This window comes from Anolis sagrei, chromosome 3, assembly GCF_037176765.1.
Source record: "Anolis sagrei isolate rAnoSag1 chromosome 3, rAnoSag1.mat, whole genome shotgun sequence".
NCBI lineage: Eukaryota > Metazoa > Chordata > Lepidosauria > Squamata > Dactyloidae > Anolis > Anolis sagrei.
The window spans coordinates 22,919,973-22,937,454 of record NC_090023.1 but is presented as its reverse complement, the minus strand read 5'-3'; the positions used below and the strand labels follow the sequence as shown (position 1 = coordinate 22,937,454).

Genomic DNA, 17,482 nt, shown 5'->3' with positions numbered 1-17,482 from the left:
CAGAAAACAAGATCCAAAGTGTGTCCTGCAGCAAGGGTAGGGGAAGACACCACCTGGGAGAGACCCAAAGTTGTCATGGAGGCCATGAGGTGGAATCCTTTTTATGTGGAAGCCTTCACTTTACATCAAAAGAGGGTAGAAGGAATGAAGACATTCAAAGATCCAAGAACAGGAAAGTCCGTTGTAACATTTCCATACTCAATATACTTCTTTCTTTTCTCCTACTTCCCACTATGTGAAGAAGAGGAGAGGAGATAAGGACAAGTAGTGGATAGATTAGATGGCAAGCTTCAATGGATCAAGGAGGGTCTCCAGATACATCTTTTAAACATTTAGAGATAATGGTCAGAATGGATCTAGTAACAACTGGTATGTTTATTTAAGTATGCTATATTTGCACCTGTTAAAAAGAATACAATAGTTATTTCCCATTAAGGAACAATTGTACAGCATTAATAGCTGGGCTGTGGATAAAATTGTTGAATGATGTACAATTCCTTTGGAGATCAAACCATATTTGGTTTACTTAAAACCATTTATGTAAGTGTTCTGAACTTGAAACATAAAAGGGCTGGCTTTCTGGCCAATGTTTGTGTTGTACACATTCCTGAATTCTTAACTCAAGATTTCATCAGTGAGTGGCCAGTGTTTTTCGAGGCAGTTAGAAATCTTTTGAAAACTTTCATTTTCTTCAACTCAGAGATGATCTACCCCAATGCATCCTCATTGATCCTGCTAAATGTTCTCTTTTTCATTTGGGCTGATACTGTATTTGGTAATGTCAAGCCATGTTCTGCAAAGGTAAGGTTTAAAATGAGTTGTCTTAATAAATTAATACACTCTAGTGACTTGAGACAGCAATACTATTTTTGACTCTCTCTTTCTGGATTGGGAGGGGTATTGCATATAGAGAGAGTAGATGAGTTGCTGTTGAAAAGACTTTGTTAAAAGTAGTGCAGTTTACTAAAACTAGTAGACTTTTATTAAAGCTAGTGTTGTGGCAGAATAAAATTAAAGCTCTCCTCAAATTACAGGGAGTTTTGCCACAGACAAGACCTTTTTAACTAAGTTACTAATAAAAGTAGAATATAGATACATTTAATATGGGTTTGTAATGTTTGGATCAATTTCTAGATGCATGCCAGTGTAAATCCAAAATAACTGTTTTTCTGTACATTTTACTTGTGTAAGAGAAAAACACTCTTATCCATTTAATCTGGGTAAACTTTTGCAATTCTTTTTCATAAATCTGGGAGGGTGAGTCTGGGTTTGTGCAGAATTTTTGGAAATAGTTTTGATTTAGAAAAATAAACATTAAATGCTGTTTAATACAAAATCCCAGACAGCTAAACATTTCTGGCTTTTAAATACTTTAATTCTTTTAAACTAAAACGTTTAAAGTTGTAGCACAAGATGTGTAGAGTACCACTTTTTAAATTTGTGGGAGTTGACTGCTTTAAAGAGTTATTCCCAGCTTTCGGTTTACTTATTTTATGCTCATCTTAAATCTGCTCAGGGACTTGTTTCCCTCCCCTGTTCTTTCCTCACTGACTGGTTCATTAGTTAAGAAGTGTGCTGTATATATTTTAGTGCCACATCACCAATGCCAGCAGCTGAAGATAGAACAGATTTCTGTTGAAACAATCAAATGTGTTTTATTCTCCACAAAGTATTTTATTTCACAGTCTTAGGCTAGGGCCTTATTTCTTCAGTAAATATGTTTAATAGGCTTTCACTTTGAGGGGGGAGATATCCCTAGAGAACACCACCTTGTATGAACTCTCATAATTGATTTTTTTGCTTATGTGGGAAGCGAAATAGTTTGAAAAGTGAATTATTTCATTTCTCTGTAGGGGTTTTTTTTTTTTGCCTCTTTTTGAATTCTTAAGAATTCAGTATGAGCAGTTTTTAAAAGGGTTTCTATGGTTTAATATTACAGGGCACTTCCATAACAACAACCGCAGAGGTAGCATCTGCTCCAGGAATAAAGAACCTATTTGCAAACTCTTCACAGGAGAAGAAAAAATGCAATGTTCCTTGTGATTTTCAAGCTAAAATGTTAAGTGAAGAAAAGAAATACATGTGCCGTATGTACATTTTTATTTCAGAAATATTTTCCTTTAAGAAGCACTTGCAAAAATACAGCTGTGGTATTGCTACAAATCTATACTTTTAAATATTTTATCTAAAATGTTTCTATTTCAAAATTTGACCCTGTTCACATGCTCCAAGTTGTTGTTGTTGGTTCAGTTGCTTCCAACTCTTTGTGACCTCAGCCCACGCCAGAGCTCCCAGTCAGCCGTGGCGACCTCCAGCTTCTTCAAGGTCAAGCCAATCACTTCAAGGATAACATCCATCCATCTTCCCTTTGGTTGGCCCCGCTTCCTTTTTCCTTCCATTTCCCCCAGTATCACTCTTTTCTCCAAGCTTTCCTGTCTTCTCATTATGTAGCCAAAGTCCTTCATCTTTGCCTCTAATATGCTTCCCTCCAGTAAGCAGTTGGGCATTATTTCCTGGAGTATGGACTGGTTTGATCTTCTTGTGGTCCAAGGACTCACAGAATTTTCCTCCAACACCACAGTTCAAAAGTGTCTGTCTTCTTTTGCTCAGCCTTCCTTATGGTCCCGCTCTCGCATCCATAGGTTACTACGGGAAATATCATTGCTTTAACCATGCAGATCTTTGTTGCCAGTGTAATGTCTCTACTCTTCACTATTTTATCGAGATTAGATTACTCTCCTCCCATGAAGTACATATCCTCTGATTTCCTGGCTGCAGTATGTGTCTGAAGTAATCTTCACGCCTAGAAATACAAAGTCTGTCACTGCCTCCACATTTTCTCCCTCTATTTGCCAGTTATCAATCAGTTTGGTTTCCATAATCATGGTTTTCTTGACTACAACCCAACGTTTGCACTTTCTTCTTTCACCTTGGTTGTTAATCTAAGGTTGTTAATGTTTCTCCCGGCAATTTCAACTCCATCCTTGGATTCATCAACCTCTTCACATCACATGATGTGTTCTGCATACAAGTTGAATAGGCAGGAGGAAATTATACAGGCCTGCCGTACTCCCTTCCCAATCTTGAACCAGTCTGTTGTTCCATGGCCTGTTCTTTCTGTTGCTACTTGGTCATTATACAGATTCCTCAGGAGAAAGACAAGGTAACTTGGGATCCCTATACCACAAAAAACTTGCCACAATTAAATATGATCCACACAGTCAAAGGCTTTAGAATAGTCAGTAAAAAGAAATAGATGTTTTTCTGAAACTCCCAATTTCCCTCCATTATCCAGCAGATGTCGGCAATTTGGTCTCATTCTCCTGCCTTTTCTACACCCGGCATCTGGCAACTCTTGCTCCATGTATATGCATTCTTTATTCCTTGACTTTGGCATTGATTCCAGTACAAAATCACTTTTAGAAATAGTTCTGTAATGAAAACATCATAACTTTATTATAATTATCTCAGTTACCTTTGAAACGACCTCTGACTAAAACCTTTAAAGAAGAAGACTTCACCAGACATGAGGCCGTTTTATTCCACTACCAACAGCTCTCATCATTAGGAAGATCTTTCCAACATTTCAGTGGGATTCCTTTGCCTGTAGTTTGAATCCATTACTTCATGTGTCTCTAGAGCAGCAAAATATAAACTAGTTTTCTCTTCAATGTGACATCCTTTCAATTATTTAAACATGTCCTCTCTTACCCTTTCTTCTTCAAGCTAAACATAACCAACTCCCTAAGCTGCATGTTCACTTTGTGGTCCATCAAGACCCTATGATCCCTTTTACATGTTCTATTGTCAAGCCAGGTTTCTCTCATAACTATTGGACCCAATGCTTGATTACATTTTATGCATTATTTTAAAATTCTTCCTAAACATATGACAATCTATATGTTCAAAGGAAATTTGCAGAATTCACTAGTTGAATATGCAAGAAGTACCAAGAAAATGATAAGAAACATGATGGATGATCATCAATCTTCTCTGGATTATCTTTCCAGTCAGGTACCTCCATTTATTACTTTATTGGTATTTTTGAAGTTGTTAATAGTTCAAGCTGATGAACAAAAGATTCCCGCTACCATCAACATGCTGAAGGTGCTTTTTTTTCTTTTATTAACATACAGGTCAATGAACTTATGAGTCGGGTCATGGCTTTAAATGCAGACATGTCTAGAAAGCCAATTGATGTATTTCCTCACCGGGCTGTTCAGTCTCACGGTAAATACTGTTTCTGCCTTAAGCTTTTCTCCTGTAGAAATGTAATGCTTCTGCGTCAAAAATATAATAATAATAATAATAATAATAATAATAATAATGGTTTGTCATTCCTAATTTTTCTATAACCACTTAAGATTTTTGGATTTCCAGGCATTTAGATGAAATAGTGATAACCTTTCTGCTGTTGCATTCAGGGAAGGAGCTGTGGTGGTGCAATGGGTTAAACCCTTATACTGGCTGAACTGCTGACCTGATGGTCAGTGATTCAAATCCGCGAGATGGGGTGAGCTCCCATCTGTCAGCTCCAGCTTCCCATATGGGGACATAAGAAAAGCCTCTCACAGGATGGTAAAACATCCGGGTGTCCTCTGGGCAATGTCCCTGCAGACGGTCAATTCTCTCACACCAGAAGCAACTTGCAGTTTCTCAAGTTGCTTCTGATACGATAAAAAAAATTCAGTGAAGTTGGCTGTGTGGAGTCTGATTCTTAGAACAGCTGATTTTCTTCTTTATACATATTTTGTTGTTTTTTGTGTGCATATTCCTATGAATAAAATGCATCCCAAAGATTATATATTCCTCCTTACAATGGCCTTTGTATTAATCATGAACATTTCTATGTTGAGAACCAGTGTGGTGTAATGTTTTGAGTGTTGGGCTAGAACTCTTGGATACCAGAGTTCAAATGCCCACTTGGCCATGCAAACCTACTGATTTGCCTTGGGCAAGTCACACTCTCTCAGCCTCAGAGGAAAACAATGACAAGTTCTGTTGAACAAATTTTGCCAAGAAAACCATGTGATAGGGGATCCTTAGGGCTTGAAGGAACACAACAAATTCAACAACAGAACCAACATTTCTGTAGCACTTAATAGAAATTTTTGAGAAGTCTTAAGAAAGTGGGTTTATGATTGAAGCCATAGGAATATAAGATGTCTGTGATTTTGAAGTCTGTATTTAATTATTTGATATTGTCATTGTTAAAATAAATAATTAAACCCAGCTCAGCTCATTAAACTAGGAGCTGGCAATTTCAGCGAATCTGGAGGCCAATTTTGTCTTGTTTTGTTGCATCTTTTCCAGGAATGCATTGTCCTTTTTCTTCTTTTCTCCTGAAACTGGAAGGAACAGGCAACTAATTTCTAGTTTTGTCAAATAATGGCAAAAAGTTCACATATGTACTAAATCAAACCCTTGAGCCTTACTTTAGAAGATAATTGCTTCTCCTGGAAATTTTGAGGAATAATTATCCATTTTGAAAGTTTTCCCCCTTGGAACAAAGTTTTATCCCTGCAAGAATGGAAATGGGCCGTATGTCTGCTCGTGTATTAAGTACAAAGGCACTAATGGTTTCCTATGCTCCTGAGCATTTATAAATCCCCCAGACCTTAAAAATAAATACCTAGAATAAATGGTATTTGTTAGTAACAACTAATCTAACTCCCCTTGATTTCAGTGGGACTATTACAGGTATGATTAATGTTGCATTTGGGAAAAAAAGCTTTTAGCTATGTCCTACACATATTTCCTTTTGCTGAGATAAATACTGGGGAAAGGGGAATTCAGAAGGCTAAGCAGTTGTTGGCACTAAGATCCCTTGGCATACAACTGTATGAGCTTACTTGGAACCTCTGGCTTTTTCTAGGAATTCTCTGAGAAAGGTCAGAAAATGCAGAATGAAGCAGTTAGGAGGTAAACTGTGGAAAGTTCACCCATCACTTCTCATTTTTGGGATCATTCCTTCATTCTTTAGAATGGTTTAGAATCTATGGGACAAATAGATTCTTCAACCATTCTTAAACCAACCTGCATAGGTTTGACATAGTTGTGTTGTCTCCTGTTTGAGGACTAGAAAACGTTTTCCTTATATAGACTGAAGGAGATGCCTTTAAAACCCCCAAACTATTTTGGGATGTGGGCCATTCATAAAGACAGAAATGTATGCATTGTGTAATTTATAAATGAGGACAGTATGTTAATTTTGCATAATAATAGATGTCTAGGTTAGCTGAAATCAATACTTTTAATTTGGTTAGGTTTTTTAATTTATAGTTATGCTTGCTAAACTGGACCACACTTCGCTGTGGCCCAGTCTGATATGAAATGAATGAGATAGTAAATAGAAGTATTGTTGCAAACATAGATTCACTAAGAAAACACATATTTCGGTATCCTGCCTTGCATTGCTGTGTCTATGTGGATTGAAAGGAAAGGAAAGAAAAATCAGTTGTTTAAATCAGAAATCCTTTTTTATTGTAAAGCTAGTGGATTGACTACATTTTTGGTTTGTCCGTTTGGTTTACCGAATCTGGAGCATTCGATGTATAAGTGCCCCTGAGAAAAAGCAATTGTTTTCTAAATTCAAACTGCACGCTTGCAAAGATTTCCCCTGCACTTTATTCATAGTCATAGCAAACGCAAGGCATAATGAAAATTGAAGTTGAGAGTACTCAAACACCATGTCGATCAGTATGAGTGGTATGCCAAAAGCAACCAATCACAGCTCGGCTTTCATTTCTTTTACTGCTGAGGTAAAAGGAAAGCTGTGCTGTGATTGGTTGTTATCTCTTCTTCTGCTGAGGTAAAAGGAAAGCTGCTCTGTGATAGGTTGTCATTTCTTTTATTGCTGAGGTAAAAGGAAAGCTGAGTTTGAACTGGTGGGAGTGTCTTAAATTGAATGTTCTTAAGTGTGTTAATTGCTGTGTTAATTGTGATATTTTACTTCTATATTCTTGGCATCTAATGGTTGCCTTTTGTAAGCTGTTCAAAAACAGTAACACTTCAACAATTATTTATAGTCTTATAGAAGTCTTCCTTCACAATCCCAACTGGGTTATAATAGTTACTATATTGTAACTCTAGACATGGTCTATATGGATGTTTACAGGAAAATAGTACACATGTCAAATTAAACACAACAAACACAACAACAAGTAATCCCGGGTAACTGTTCTTGTTTCGGGGATCCTTCTTCAGGTTGTGTGTAGTCTATAACACTCTTCTGGTGTATATTTTCTTCATAAATTCCGTGGTCACAATGTCTCAGTTCTGCTCAAGTTCTAGGCTACAGCATATATAGTCCTATGGTTCAACTCGAACTCTATTGGATCTCTTCTCTTGCAAATGCTGTGCCTTTAATTACACTTGCTCATCCTGTTACAATTCCAGGCTTTTGTTGCTTGTCTTCTAAACAAAACATAGGTACATTCTAATAGTAATTTTACTAAACAAACCAGAATAGATAAGTACAATTACCCCTGTGATCTCCATAACCTTAGTAGAATATATGCCAAAAGAATAAAGAATAAAGAATAATATTATGTGATGGACTTACATGCTGTGGCTCCTGCAGAGCTCTGTATAGTCTCTCTACCTGCAAGTTCCTTATGGTCTACATCCTGTCTTCAAATAGTTTGTATCACTAAAGATAACAGGTGAAGTCCAGTCTGTCATTAAGGCCTTTGGGGAATGTGGAATTCAATTTAAAGGACCAAAAGGTCTCCCTTTGTAAAAGAAGTATTTTTACATCACCTCTGGGTTTGACTTTCTCTATTGCAGAAGGATGGGATATAAATGCTCGAAATAAATAAATAAATAAATAAATAAATAAATAAGCTGCACAGCTCAGTTTTTATTTCTTCTACTGCTGAGGTAAAATGGAAGCTAGGCTATGAGTGGTTGCATCACAGATTCCACTTTGTCTATTCCCGGACTGCTTGTTTTACTCTAAATACATGCGTGTATTTGAATGTAGCATTGTGTCAAAATGTCAAGTCGATCGACGAACTGATTTTCGAGTTTTACAAACACAAACTTACACAGGGTAAGATTTTTATATATAAAGATGTTATTGTCTAGCTATAATATTTTGGTTTTTACATGTATATACAGCATTGAATTTTGCCTTTTTAATGTTGGAAACCGCTTTGAGTTCCCTCAGGGGGAGAAAATAATGAAAATAATAATACTTTCTTTTCGTATTTAAAGAGAATGTAAACTTGCTAACAGCTGCTTCCTATTGTCAACTGTGCATATTATGATTTACACTTATTTCCCATTTTAAAAACCAGGTGACACCACTCTGAAACAGTGGTTGGGAATCACAGTTGGGGAGTAGGGTCAGGGTTGGAAGAAAAGTGGCTGTTAGGGAAGAGGTTAGCTCAGTTTGCCTTGTCGCTCTCTATATACACACTTGAACCTGAGCTTGCTTTGGTAATACTGTCTTACAGGTTTGGATTGCAGTGATATTAAAGATACGATCGGCTCTGTTACAAAAACTCCAAGTGGTCTCTACATAATCCATCCAGAAGGATCAAGTTACCCCTTTGAGGTAATATTTTTGATGTGCATTCTTTGCTTTGAAATTGTGCCTATGTCAACACTGAAGTGATCTTTATCTCTTTAGTTAGAGTATAATTCTAACCCAGTGATGGGCAATCTTTTGAGCTTGGTGTGTCAATACTTGCCAAAAAAGAGAGCATAACACGGGTGGAGTGTCACCGAGAAAAAACCATAATTTCATGATATTTATAGTTTAATAACAAAAATATATTATTGTAATATATAACTGTATTTAATAAACCAAAAATTAATTATTTAACTTACCTGCTTTTTCTATAATGCCATATATCTTGCCATTATAGAAAAATGCTGGTGTAGGAGCCGAGGATGAAATGTCCTTCTTGGGATGCAGCCCCATCTTCTCTGTATGCGATCGCATGTGACCGTGTGTCATCGAAAATGGGTACGCGTGTCAGTGCTGACACACGTGTCATAGGTTCGCCATCATGGTTCTAACCCCTTCTACATGTTACTTAGAACTGCTATATATATTTTTTACTTCAGTATGCGGGCCAAGTTGTCTTATTGGATGCCCCTTGGAAGCAAGTGTATTCTGAAAATGTTTCACATTGTATCAGTGGCAATTCACATTGTATCCGTGGCAATGATATTTTCTCATCAACTCATTGTACATTCCTAGACAAACTGTTATCCACATTGGATAAGGAGAACCTTATCACAAACAATAACACTTCTTCACTCTGGTCAGTTGTGCAAAATGTTGCAAACTTGGTGAATGCAATGGTGTACAGATTCTCATGATTACACTGGTATTTCAAAAGACCTTTGCTCCCTCAAGCTGGTAATGTTTTTGTGGTTTTGTTGCTGAAATCCAGTATGAGTTCTATTTTGCAACCAGGAATGCCTTGTGGAGCAGCATGGAAATGGTTTCTAAGATTTGAATTGACTTACCTTTAAAAAAAACCCTTCAGGGCTTAATACTTTTTGTCTTCTAAACTCTGTGAGAATAATAAATACTTACTAAATTGTTTTTTGTTGTGATATCCAGATCTTTAAGATACAGGTACATCTACACTGACCACTTAGTGTGAAGGGTGGCCAAATCATACCCTTGGTGGCTACACAGAGCTGATCCAAGTTAACATAGCTTTGAACTGCATTAACCAGATTTCGAGTTGCTCTGAATTCTGCCCCAGAACCTGGAGCAATCTGCAACTTTAGGCCAATGTAAACACTGGTTCTGGCTGGTTCTGAGTTGAAATTGGCTACAATTGTTTACATAGTTGTCCTGTTTTCCCCAGGTTCTGGCGAGCCAGGGACATGGGATGGGACTTTCCATCCTCTTCTGTTCTCCTCATTGTGGTGGCCATCAGATGCAACATGGGCTGTGCCAATTGCTCATCACCTGGCGTTATGCTTGAACATTGAGGTGATTGGAGAAGGGAGGGGGAGAGGAGGCAGTAATTCCTCTTCTTCTCCCTTCCCCTGTTGTTATTCTTGTGTCCCGGAAGACGTCACTGCAGATGACAAGCAACCCAAATGAATTATTTTTTTGCCCACTGGCCCCTTCAATGAGATGGCTGTTTAGTGGTGCTGAACCAAGTTTGGTGCCATTGAATGATCAGGACTCTCCTACAGCTGTAGTGGCTGGGGAGCTGATGGCCTAAATCTTTTAGATGCTGAACCTAAATTAAATAAATAAATAAATAAATAAATAAATAGAGGGGGTTGGGCACTCAGGGGATTCTGAGTGAGGGTTGGTGAGCAGTGGGGAGGGGGAGGTGGTGAGTGGTGGGGGCAAGAAGGGGGTGAGCAAGTTAGCAGGGAAGGGCAAGTAAGCAGGAGGGCAAACAAGCAAGTGGATGAGCAAGCAGGGGAATGGGCATACATGCAAGTAAGTGGGGTCTGGATGACACACAAGGAGTGGGTGATAGTACACATGCCAGGAGAGCGGGCTCTATGTGCCCCTTCTGGCACACGTGGTTTAGGTTCGCCACCATTGGTCTTAACCAACCTCGGGCTGATCTGGCATATGACAATTTGGATTGGTTTCAGGATAAATGACCAGGATAGAGTCACTCAAAGACTGTGTGATTAGAACATTTAAGAAATTAAAGGTGGTTTAGTATTCACAGTCTAACCTGCCAACAAAGAGACAACCAGGATTTGGTGGCAGAAAAGTGGCAGGGAAGGTAGTCCTCTTTTCCCCCATTTTTGCAAATATAACTTGGTTGCACTTTTGATCAAATGTCTGCTCATCACATGCAGGCCCAGGCTTATTTTTATGCCAACCACAGATTTGCTGCTCTCCCACAAGATTTCAGTGGTGCATTGGTGGAAAAAAGCAAAAGGTGTGAAAGGAGCATTCAGCTTGCTTTTTCCAAAGGGTTGTACAGTTCTCCAGGAAGTGTAAATTGGCCATATTGTTTAAAAGTTAGCTTGGACTGAATTCTTCTTGTTATAAAAAGGAACAGGTTCTGCACATTTTTGCTTGGTGGAGTTAAGAAAGAATAAATTTTGTTACATTCCAACATGCACAGATGACATAACAAGGATGGTAATTCAGCTTCAGTATTTCTTTAAAAAAAAAAACAACAACCCAAATTTCAGAATTTGTGCCAAGGGTTTCAGACACTGATGTCATGAAGTGAATGGAAATGTGGATTTATAACTCTTGCCACAGATCAAGAATCAATGCAAAAACATGGTTATATAATTGGTGGCAGTTGATATTAAAAATAAAACTGGGACAAAATTTCAAAAAAGACTGGAACCAGAGTTTTAAGGTGGTTTTTGTGTGTGCAGATCTGAAGGTCGGAAGAAATGGATCCTTCTCAGGAATAATCTGATTGAATATGGGGGAGGTAGTAGTAAATGCTTCTTCTTTTCCCTGTTTGGTAATCAGAAACAAACCATAATTGAGAAGAACTCATTTTGCATCAGATGTTAACATGAAGAAAACAGTGCTGTGACATTTGAGGAAATGTCTGGGTTTTTGTTTTTGTTGTGTGCCTTCAAGTTGTTTCCAATTTATGGCAACCTAGGGTGACCCTGTCATGGGGCTTTCTGAGGCTGAGTATATGCATCATCTTCAGAATCATCCTGTGGGTTTTCATGGCCAATTGAGGATTTGAATCTTGGTCTCCAGAGGCATAGTTCAACATTGAAACCACTACATCCCTCGTTCCAAGAGTACTCATTTGGGTCTACTCTTGGTGAGACTGAGTAAAATCAAATCAACACTCATAACGGCAAATAAGAATATTACGTTTTAATGTAACCAATGGCTCTGTTTATGCTCTTATTTATCTTGGCCTAAGAAATGAACCATACATTACCAGTATGATATCACTGGGCTTGTTTTCATAATCAAAACTGAGATGGTCAAAAGAAGCCTTTCCAAACTGGATTACCTCTAGATGTTTAGACTGCAGTATCCATTACCACAACCACAGCTGATGCATGTTAGGCTCAATGGGATTTTTAGCCCAAAATAGCAATGTAGAGGAAGCTATTGGTCTCAAGCTTGTGGTCTCAAGGCTGAAAGGAATTCAAAAAGTGGAGTGAAAAGAATTCTCAAAACTGAGAATAAACACTAGTTTATACTCTAGTCTAATGGCCCACTGGTGGTGCAGCGGGCCATTAGACTAGAGTATAAATAAGTATATATAAACCACCACTGAGCTTCTGAACTTGCTGACCAAAAGGTTAGGATTTGAATCTGGAGAGTGGGGTGAGTTCCACTGTTAGGCCCAGCTTAGAATCATAGAATCATAGAATCAAAGAGTTGGAAGAGACCTCATGGGCCATCCAGTCCAACCCCCTACCAAGAAGCAGGAATATTGCATTCAAATCACCCCTGACAGATGGCCATCCAGCCTCTGTTTAAAAGCTTCCAAAGAAGGAGCCTCCACTACACTCCGGGGCAGAGAGTTCCACTGCCGAACGGCTCTCACAGTCAGGAAGTTCTTCCTCATGTTCAGATGGAATCTCCTTTCTTGTAGTTTGAAGCCATTGTTCCATGTCCTAGTCTCCAGGGAAGCAGAAAACAAGCTTGCTCCCTCCTCCCTGTGGCTTCCTCTCACATATTTATACATGGCTATCATATCTCCTCTCAGCCTTCTCTTCTTCAGACTAAACACGCCCAGCTCCTTAAGCCGCTCCTCAAGCTTCTGCCAACCTTAAGCTTCTGCCAATCTAGTAGTTCAAAAATATGCAAATGTGAGTAGAGAAATAGGTACTGCTTCTGTGGGAAGGGACGGTTTTTCATGCAGTCATGCTGGCCACATGACCTTGGAGGTATCTATGAACAATGCTGGCTCTTTGGCTCAGAAATGGAGATGAGCACCACCCCCAAGAGTCAGACATGACTAGACCTAATGTCAGGGGAAACTTTTACCTTATTCTAGTTTATACAGTCTTTGTTTTAATTTTCTACTGCTAACGGTGTAGAGTAGTCTTCACTCCACTATTGAGCATACCACACTGTTTGTCAGAGACATAACTTTTCTAACTGAAATAAATACTTATTACCTGCATTAAATAGTTGTTCCAATGCTGTTAAAATCTGCAGGTTTTGTTTGTTTGTTTTAAAAAACACACAAGCTTTTCTTAGTACAAATAGTATCGACATCATAATTTGTTGTTATTTTATTTATAATCATCATCAATTTATTTATATTCTGTCTTTCTCTCAAAATCAGGGCTCAAAACATAATTGAGTTCTTCATTTCTTAATCCACATTTGACTTTTTAATGCAAGTGGTATTTCAGACACAGAATTGCTATGTTCTGAATATACATATTTTCTTTTAGATGGATGACTTGGGCAGTGATATCTGAAGATACCTCAGTATGATCTGGAAGTGTTGTGCCATTGTTTTCATTAAATATATATTATCCACAGCTGGCTGGGAAATTACCCTACAACACTTTTAAAAATACTATTTTCTCATTTTTGGGTGCTGTGCAAACATTGCAACAGCCTGAGAAATGTTTCCCTTTGGATCTGACATCATAGCCATATGAAGTTTGGAATATAAATGTAATTTTAGTCTAAAAATTCCATATCCAGCGTACTAGCTGTGTGTCGGCAGTAGAAATCAGAAATTCCTCAATACTGACTGTGCTGTCTAGGACTAGTGGAACTTGTAGTCCAGCAAGGTCTGGAAGGCCGAATAATATCCATCATTGTTTGTATAATATTTCCATAATCCATTCCTAAGCAGATAAGATTTTTCAGTCGAAGTAGCCTCCTTGGGAACAGTGCCAGCTGGCTTAAACAAACAATTCCAAGAGTTTTTCAAGATCTTGTTAAACCTGATCAGCAGAGGAAAATGAAAATTACTCTGCAAAGCTGAAAGTCAAGCTGCATTCAACACACACTGTAAAATATATGTGGTTTGGATTGGAAATATAGAACTATACAGGAAACCCTCCTTTATCTGATGAATTAGGGACTATAACACTGTCAGAAAGAGGGATTGGTTGAAAAGTGGTAATCAATTGGTTTTTTTTTTTGGCTTGCAAATGGTTTTTGGGTGCCAAAAATTGTAAATAACACACTACAGTATACTGTAGCATGCATGCAAGGGGTGCCAAACAACCCTAATTAGAACTATGAAAGAGTGAATCCTTCTTCAAATGTTTGGAACTTGTGTGGAACATGAATTGAGAGAAAGCAAAGCAAGATATGGGGAGCCTGTATGTCAACATCATTGCTGTGGGTTTTAATGAAGGACTTTTCACTCCTACTTGTTCATTTTAGGTACTATGTGAGATGGATTTTAGAGGTGGAGGATGGACAGTGATTCAGAAGAGAACAGAGGGGACAGTTGAATTTCAGAGGTCATGGTCTGACTATCTGGATGGCTTTGGTGATCTTTCAGGTATCAATTTATTCTGTGTTGTGGGTTCAACAGAACCTACAGTGAGATCTGTAGAATGGTTATTCTTTTTTTTTTTAAGGATGATTGGGGGGGGGGGGAGATGAATTCACAACAAATGGATTGAGGAATAACATGGAAAGAGACAAATCATGGATTCTCTTAAGGCTTGCTTAAATTCTGTTTACAGGGGAATTTTGGCTTGGGCTTCGAAAGATTTTCCACATAGTAAACCAGAAAACGGACAGTTTCATGCTTTATGTGGGCTTGGAGTCTGAAGATGACACGTATGCATATGCATCATATGACAACTTTTGGTTAGAAGATGAAGTCTGTTCCTTTAAAATACATCTAGGACGATATTCTGGAAATGCTGGTAAGACCTGAAAGCCCAGGGTCTGGGTCACAGTTTATTACCCCCATCCCTCACAATTTATTTTTGAAAGGTAATGCATGTGATTGTTAAATGTGGAATGATTTCTTATTTAGTTTAGGGCATGTGCCCATGATCTAAGGCATAGAAGAAACATTGTGAAATGTCTGGCCTTAAACCAACTCTGCTTTAAGGCCAGACATTTGTGAGATGCCTCCAGATGTTTTTCACATCAGTTAGCTTTCTTGGTAGATATAACATATGTGGTGGATAATAAAAGTGTTTTTACAACCTGAAAAATTACAGTTTAAGCAAACAATTAAGAATCAATGTACAAGTGCAGTTATGGTCTCAGTGAAGACTAAAAAAATGATAGTCAAGTTCCAGATTAAAATGAAGTAGTTACTAAAATGGTGTGCCAGACAAGTAACCTTGCCAATGCATTATTTCTTGTCTCCTGTCAGTAGCCCTTAGAAGTAACTAGTTATAAGTAAATTGTTATTTGTTATCAGTGCTTTTCGCCAGCAACATTATAAGGAAGTTACTCCACAGTTGTAACTGAATGACAACTTACTCCTTTTACAGAATAACAATTAATGTTACTATTAGCCAATAGTCTCTTTTCTTAATGTGATGCACTCATCATATTATCCACTGTATTGACTTTTTCTGTATTCAGTATGGATTGTGGTTGAAACAGTAGAGTGTGCTCTAAAAAAAGTGTTGTGAGGTGGTGGCAGGTATACCAGCTTTATATCTGAACTGGGTCTAGAAACATCTTTATGAAATGCAAATGGTTTTGCACTAATTCTGCATGATGCACAGGCTATATTGGTTCTTCAAGAGAAGAGAACAACATCATTTTGAAGTAGCCACTGGAATATATCTGTGCACACAGAAAATAGATCTTTGTTAGACAGGGCAGTTAGTAGAAGGTCCTTTTTTGTATCAGAATGACAGTATTCCAAACAGGATGTACCCATAAACAAAGCATTTCCTTTTATGGAGGTTTTGAACAATCATTTGTGTTTATTGGCGACAAGGATTAGCAGATACTGTTTCCTTTTCTTGTCTGAATATGCAATTGGCATACAGTCAGAACTCTGATTCAGTATGCCTTACAAAAACAGATAATCCTCAATTTAAGAAAATCTGATTTACAAACAACTCATAGTTAGAAATGGGGATGAGACAACATGAAGTGAGAGAAATCTATTCCTAGGAAGGGAAATTCACTCCTGGAAGAGTTATTATCATGTTGAAAAGGTGTCTCCACTGAAGCTTTATCACTAATCCTTGTTTCCACAACAAGCCAAATTTTTAAAAATCCAATTATCACAGAGACAGAAAATGAGGTGAAATGTTCTTAACAGGGACATAGACAACAAAGGAAATCCCACAGGGGTGTCAACCCTTCCCTATGTTATCCAAAGCTCTCTCTGTGTGTATGTTTGTGTGTATCTCTCTCTCTCTCTCTCTCTCTCTCTCTCTGTGTGTGTGTGGATATATATATATATATATATATATATATATATATACACACACACATACACACACACACACACACACACACATTGACTGGAGTTACACTTTTTAAATGTAAATTACATACAAATTCAAGAACCTCCTGAACCTATCTTGTTCATAACATGGGGACTGCTTGTACTTCAAATTGTGGTCAAATTAGTTTAATCTTCTGCTTCTTTATCTTTTCTTGTCTTTCCATTTTTTTCTTGTCTTTTTTCTCTTTTCTTTACTTTTTGTTCCTGCAATTTAGGCGATGCGTTTCGGGGCTACAGAAAAGAAGACAATCAGAATACACTACCCTTTAGTACATTTGATGTGGACAATGACGGTTGTAATCCAGTCTGTTCTTCTCAAGAGGAACCTATAAAGAGCTGCAGTAACTTTAGTGAGAAGACGGGCTGGTGGTTCAGCCAATGTGGCCTTGCAAATCTCAATGGCATCCATCGGTTCACAAGGAAAATGCTCTCAACCGGGATTCGGTGGGATACTTGGACAATGGACGACAAGCCAATAAAAATTAAATCTGTTTCAATGAAGATAAGAAGAACGTATTTCAAGTAACAGAACAATGTCATAATTTATTGTAGAAGGCTTTCATGGCCGAAATCACTGGGTTGTTGTAGATTTTTCGGGCTATATGGCCATGTGGATGCCTGCCATAGATGCAGGTGAAACGTCAGGAGAGAATATTTCTAGAATATGGCCATATAGCCCGAAAAACCTACTACAACCCAATGCCATAACTGAAACACACATTGTTTTCGCCTAGCAATTCATTTATATTAGAAAGAATGTTAGAAGCGTTTTGCACATCACATTACTTTGCAATGGCCCTTTTGAGTACAATGTAATTAATGTTTCCATCGCAGTGTAGCTTGTGATGTTTCCATTACATGCCTGGATGACAGCTATTGCCTGAGCTCAAGAACTTTAGCTTCTTCATGTTGTGAATTTCCATTTTCACTTTTGAATGGACCAATAGGTTAGTAAATACTTTTAGTTATATTAATTTAGAATATCATTTCTTATTTAAGAGAGGGGGCTTTCATGTAGGTAATTGTTGTCTACCAGATGTTTTGAACTTCAGCTCCCAGAATCCAAACCAGCTTGGCCAACCATCAAGATTTCTGGGAACTGAAGTCAAAAACATCTGAAGGACCAAAAT

The 17,482-nt window shown here is 37.9% G+C and overlaps 1 protein-coding gene across 1 annotated transcript; it reads left to right on the top strand.

Annotated features, from left to right (window-relative positions):
- The first annotated feature begins 612 nt into the window (after positions 1 to 612).
- Positions 613 to 17,224, top strand: ANGPTL5 (angiopoietin like 5). Its single transcript, XM_060766967.2, has 8 exons — positions 613 to 801; positions 1,940 to 2,087; positions 3,911 to 4,014; positions 4,137 to 4,230; positions 8,460 to 8,560; positions 14,300 to 14,420; positions 14,608 to 14,793; positions 16,568 to 17,224. Exons 1-8 carry the CDS (start codon positions 703 to 705, stop codon positions 16,876 to 16,878), a joined length of 1,164 nt encoding a protein of 387 aa, XP_060622950.2. The 5' UTR covers positions 613 to 702; the 3' UTR covers positions 16,879 to 17,224.
- The last annotated feature ends 258 nt before the right edge of the window (positions 17,225 to 17,482 follow it).

Excerpts from the sequence above, each read along its gene's own strand:
- ANGPTL5 (XM_060766967.2), top strand. The coding sequence starts at position 703 with ATGATCTACCCCAATGCATCCTCATTGATCCTGCTAAATGTTCTCTTT. Across the intron at positions 802-1,939 it reads TCAAGCCATGTTCTGCAAAG|GGCACTTCCATAACAACAAC; the intron begins GTAAGGTTTAAA and ends TTAATATTACAG. Across the intron at positions 2,088-3,910 it reads AGAAAAGAAATACATGTGCC|GAAATTTGCAGAATTCACTA; the intron begins GTATGTACATTT and ends ATATGTTCAAAG.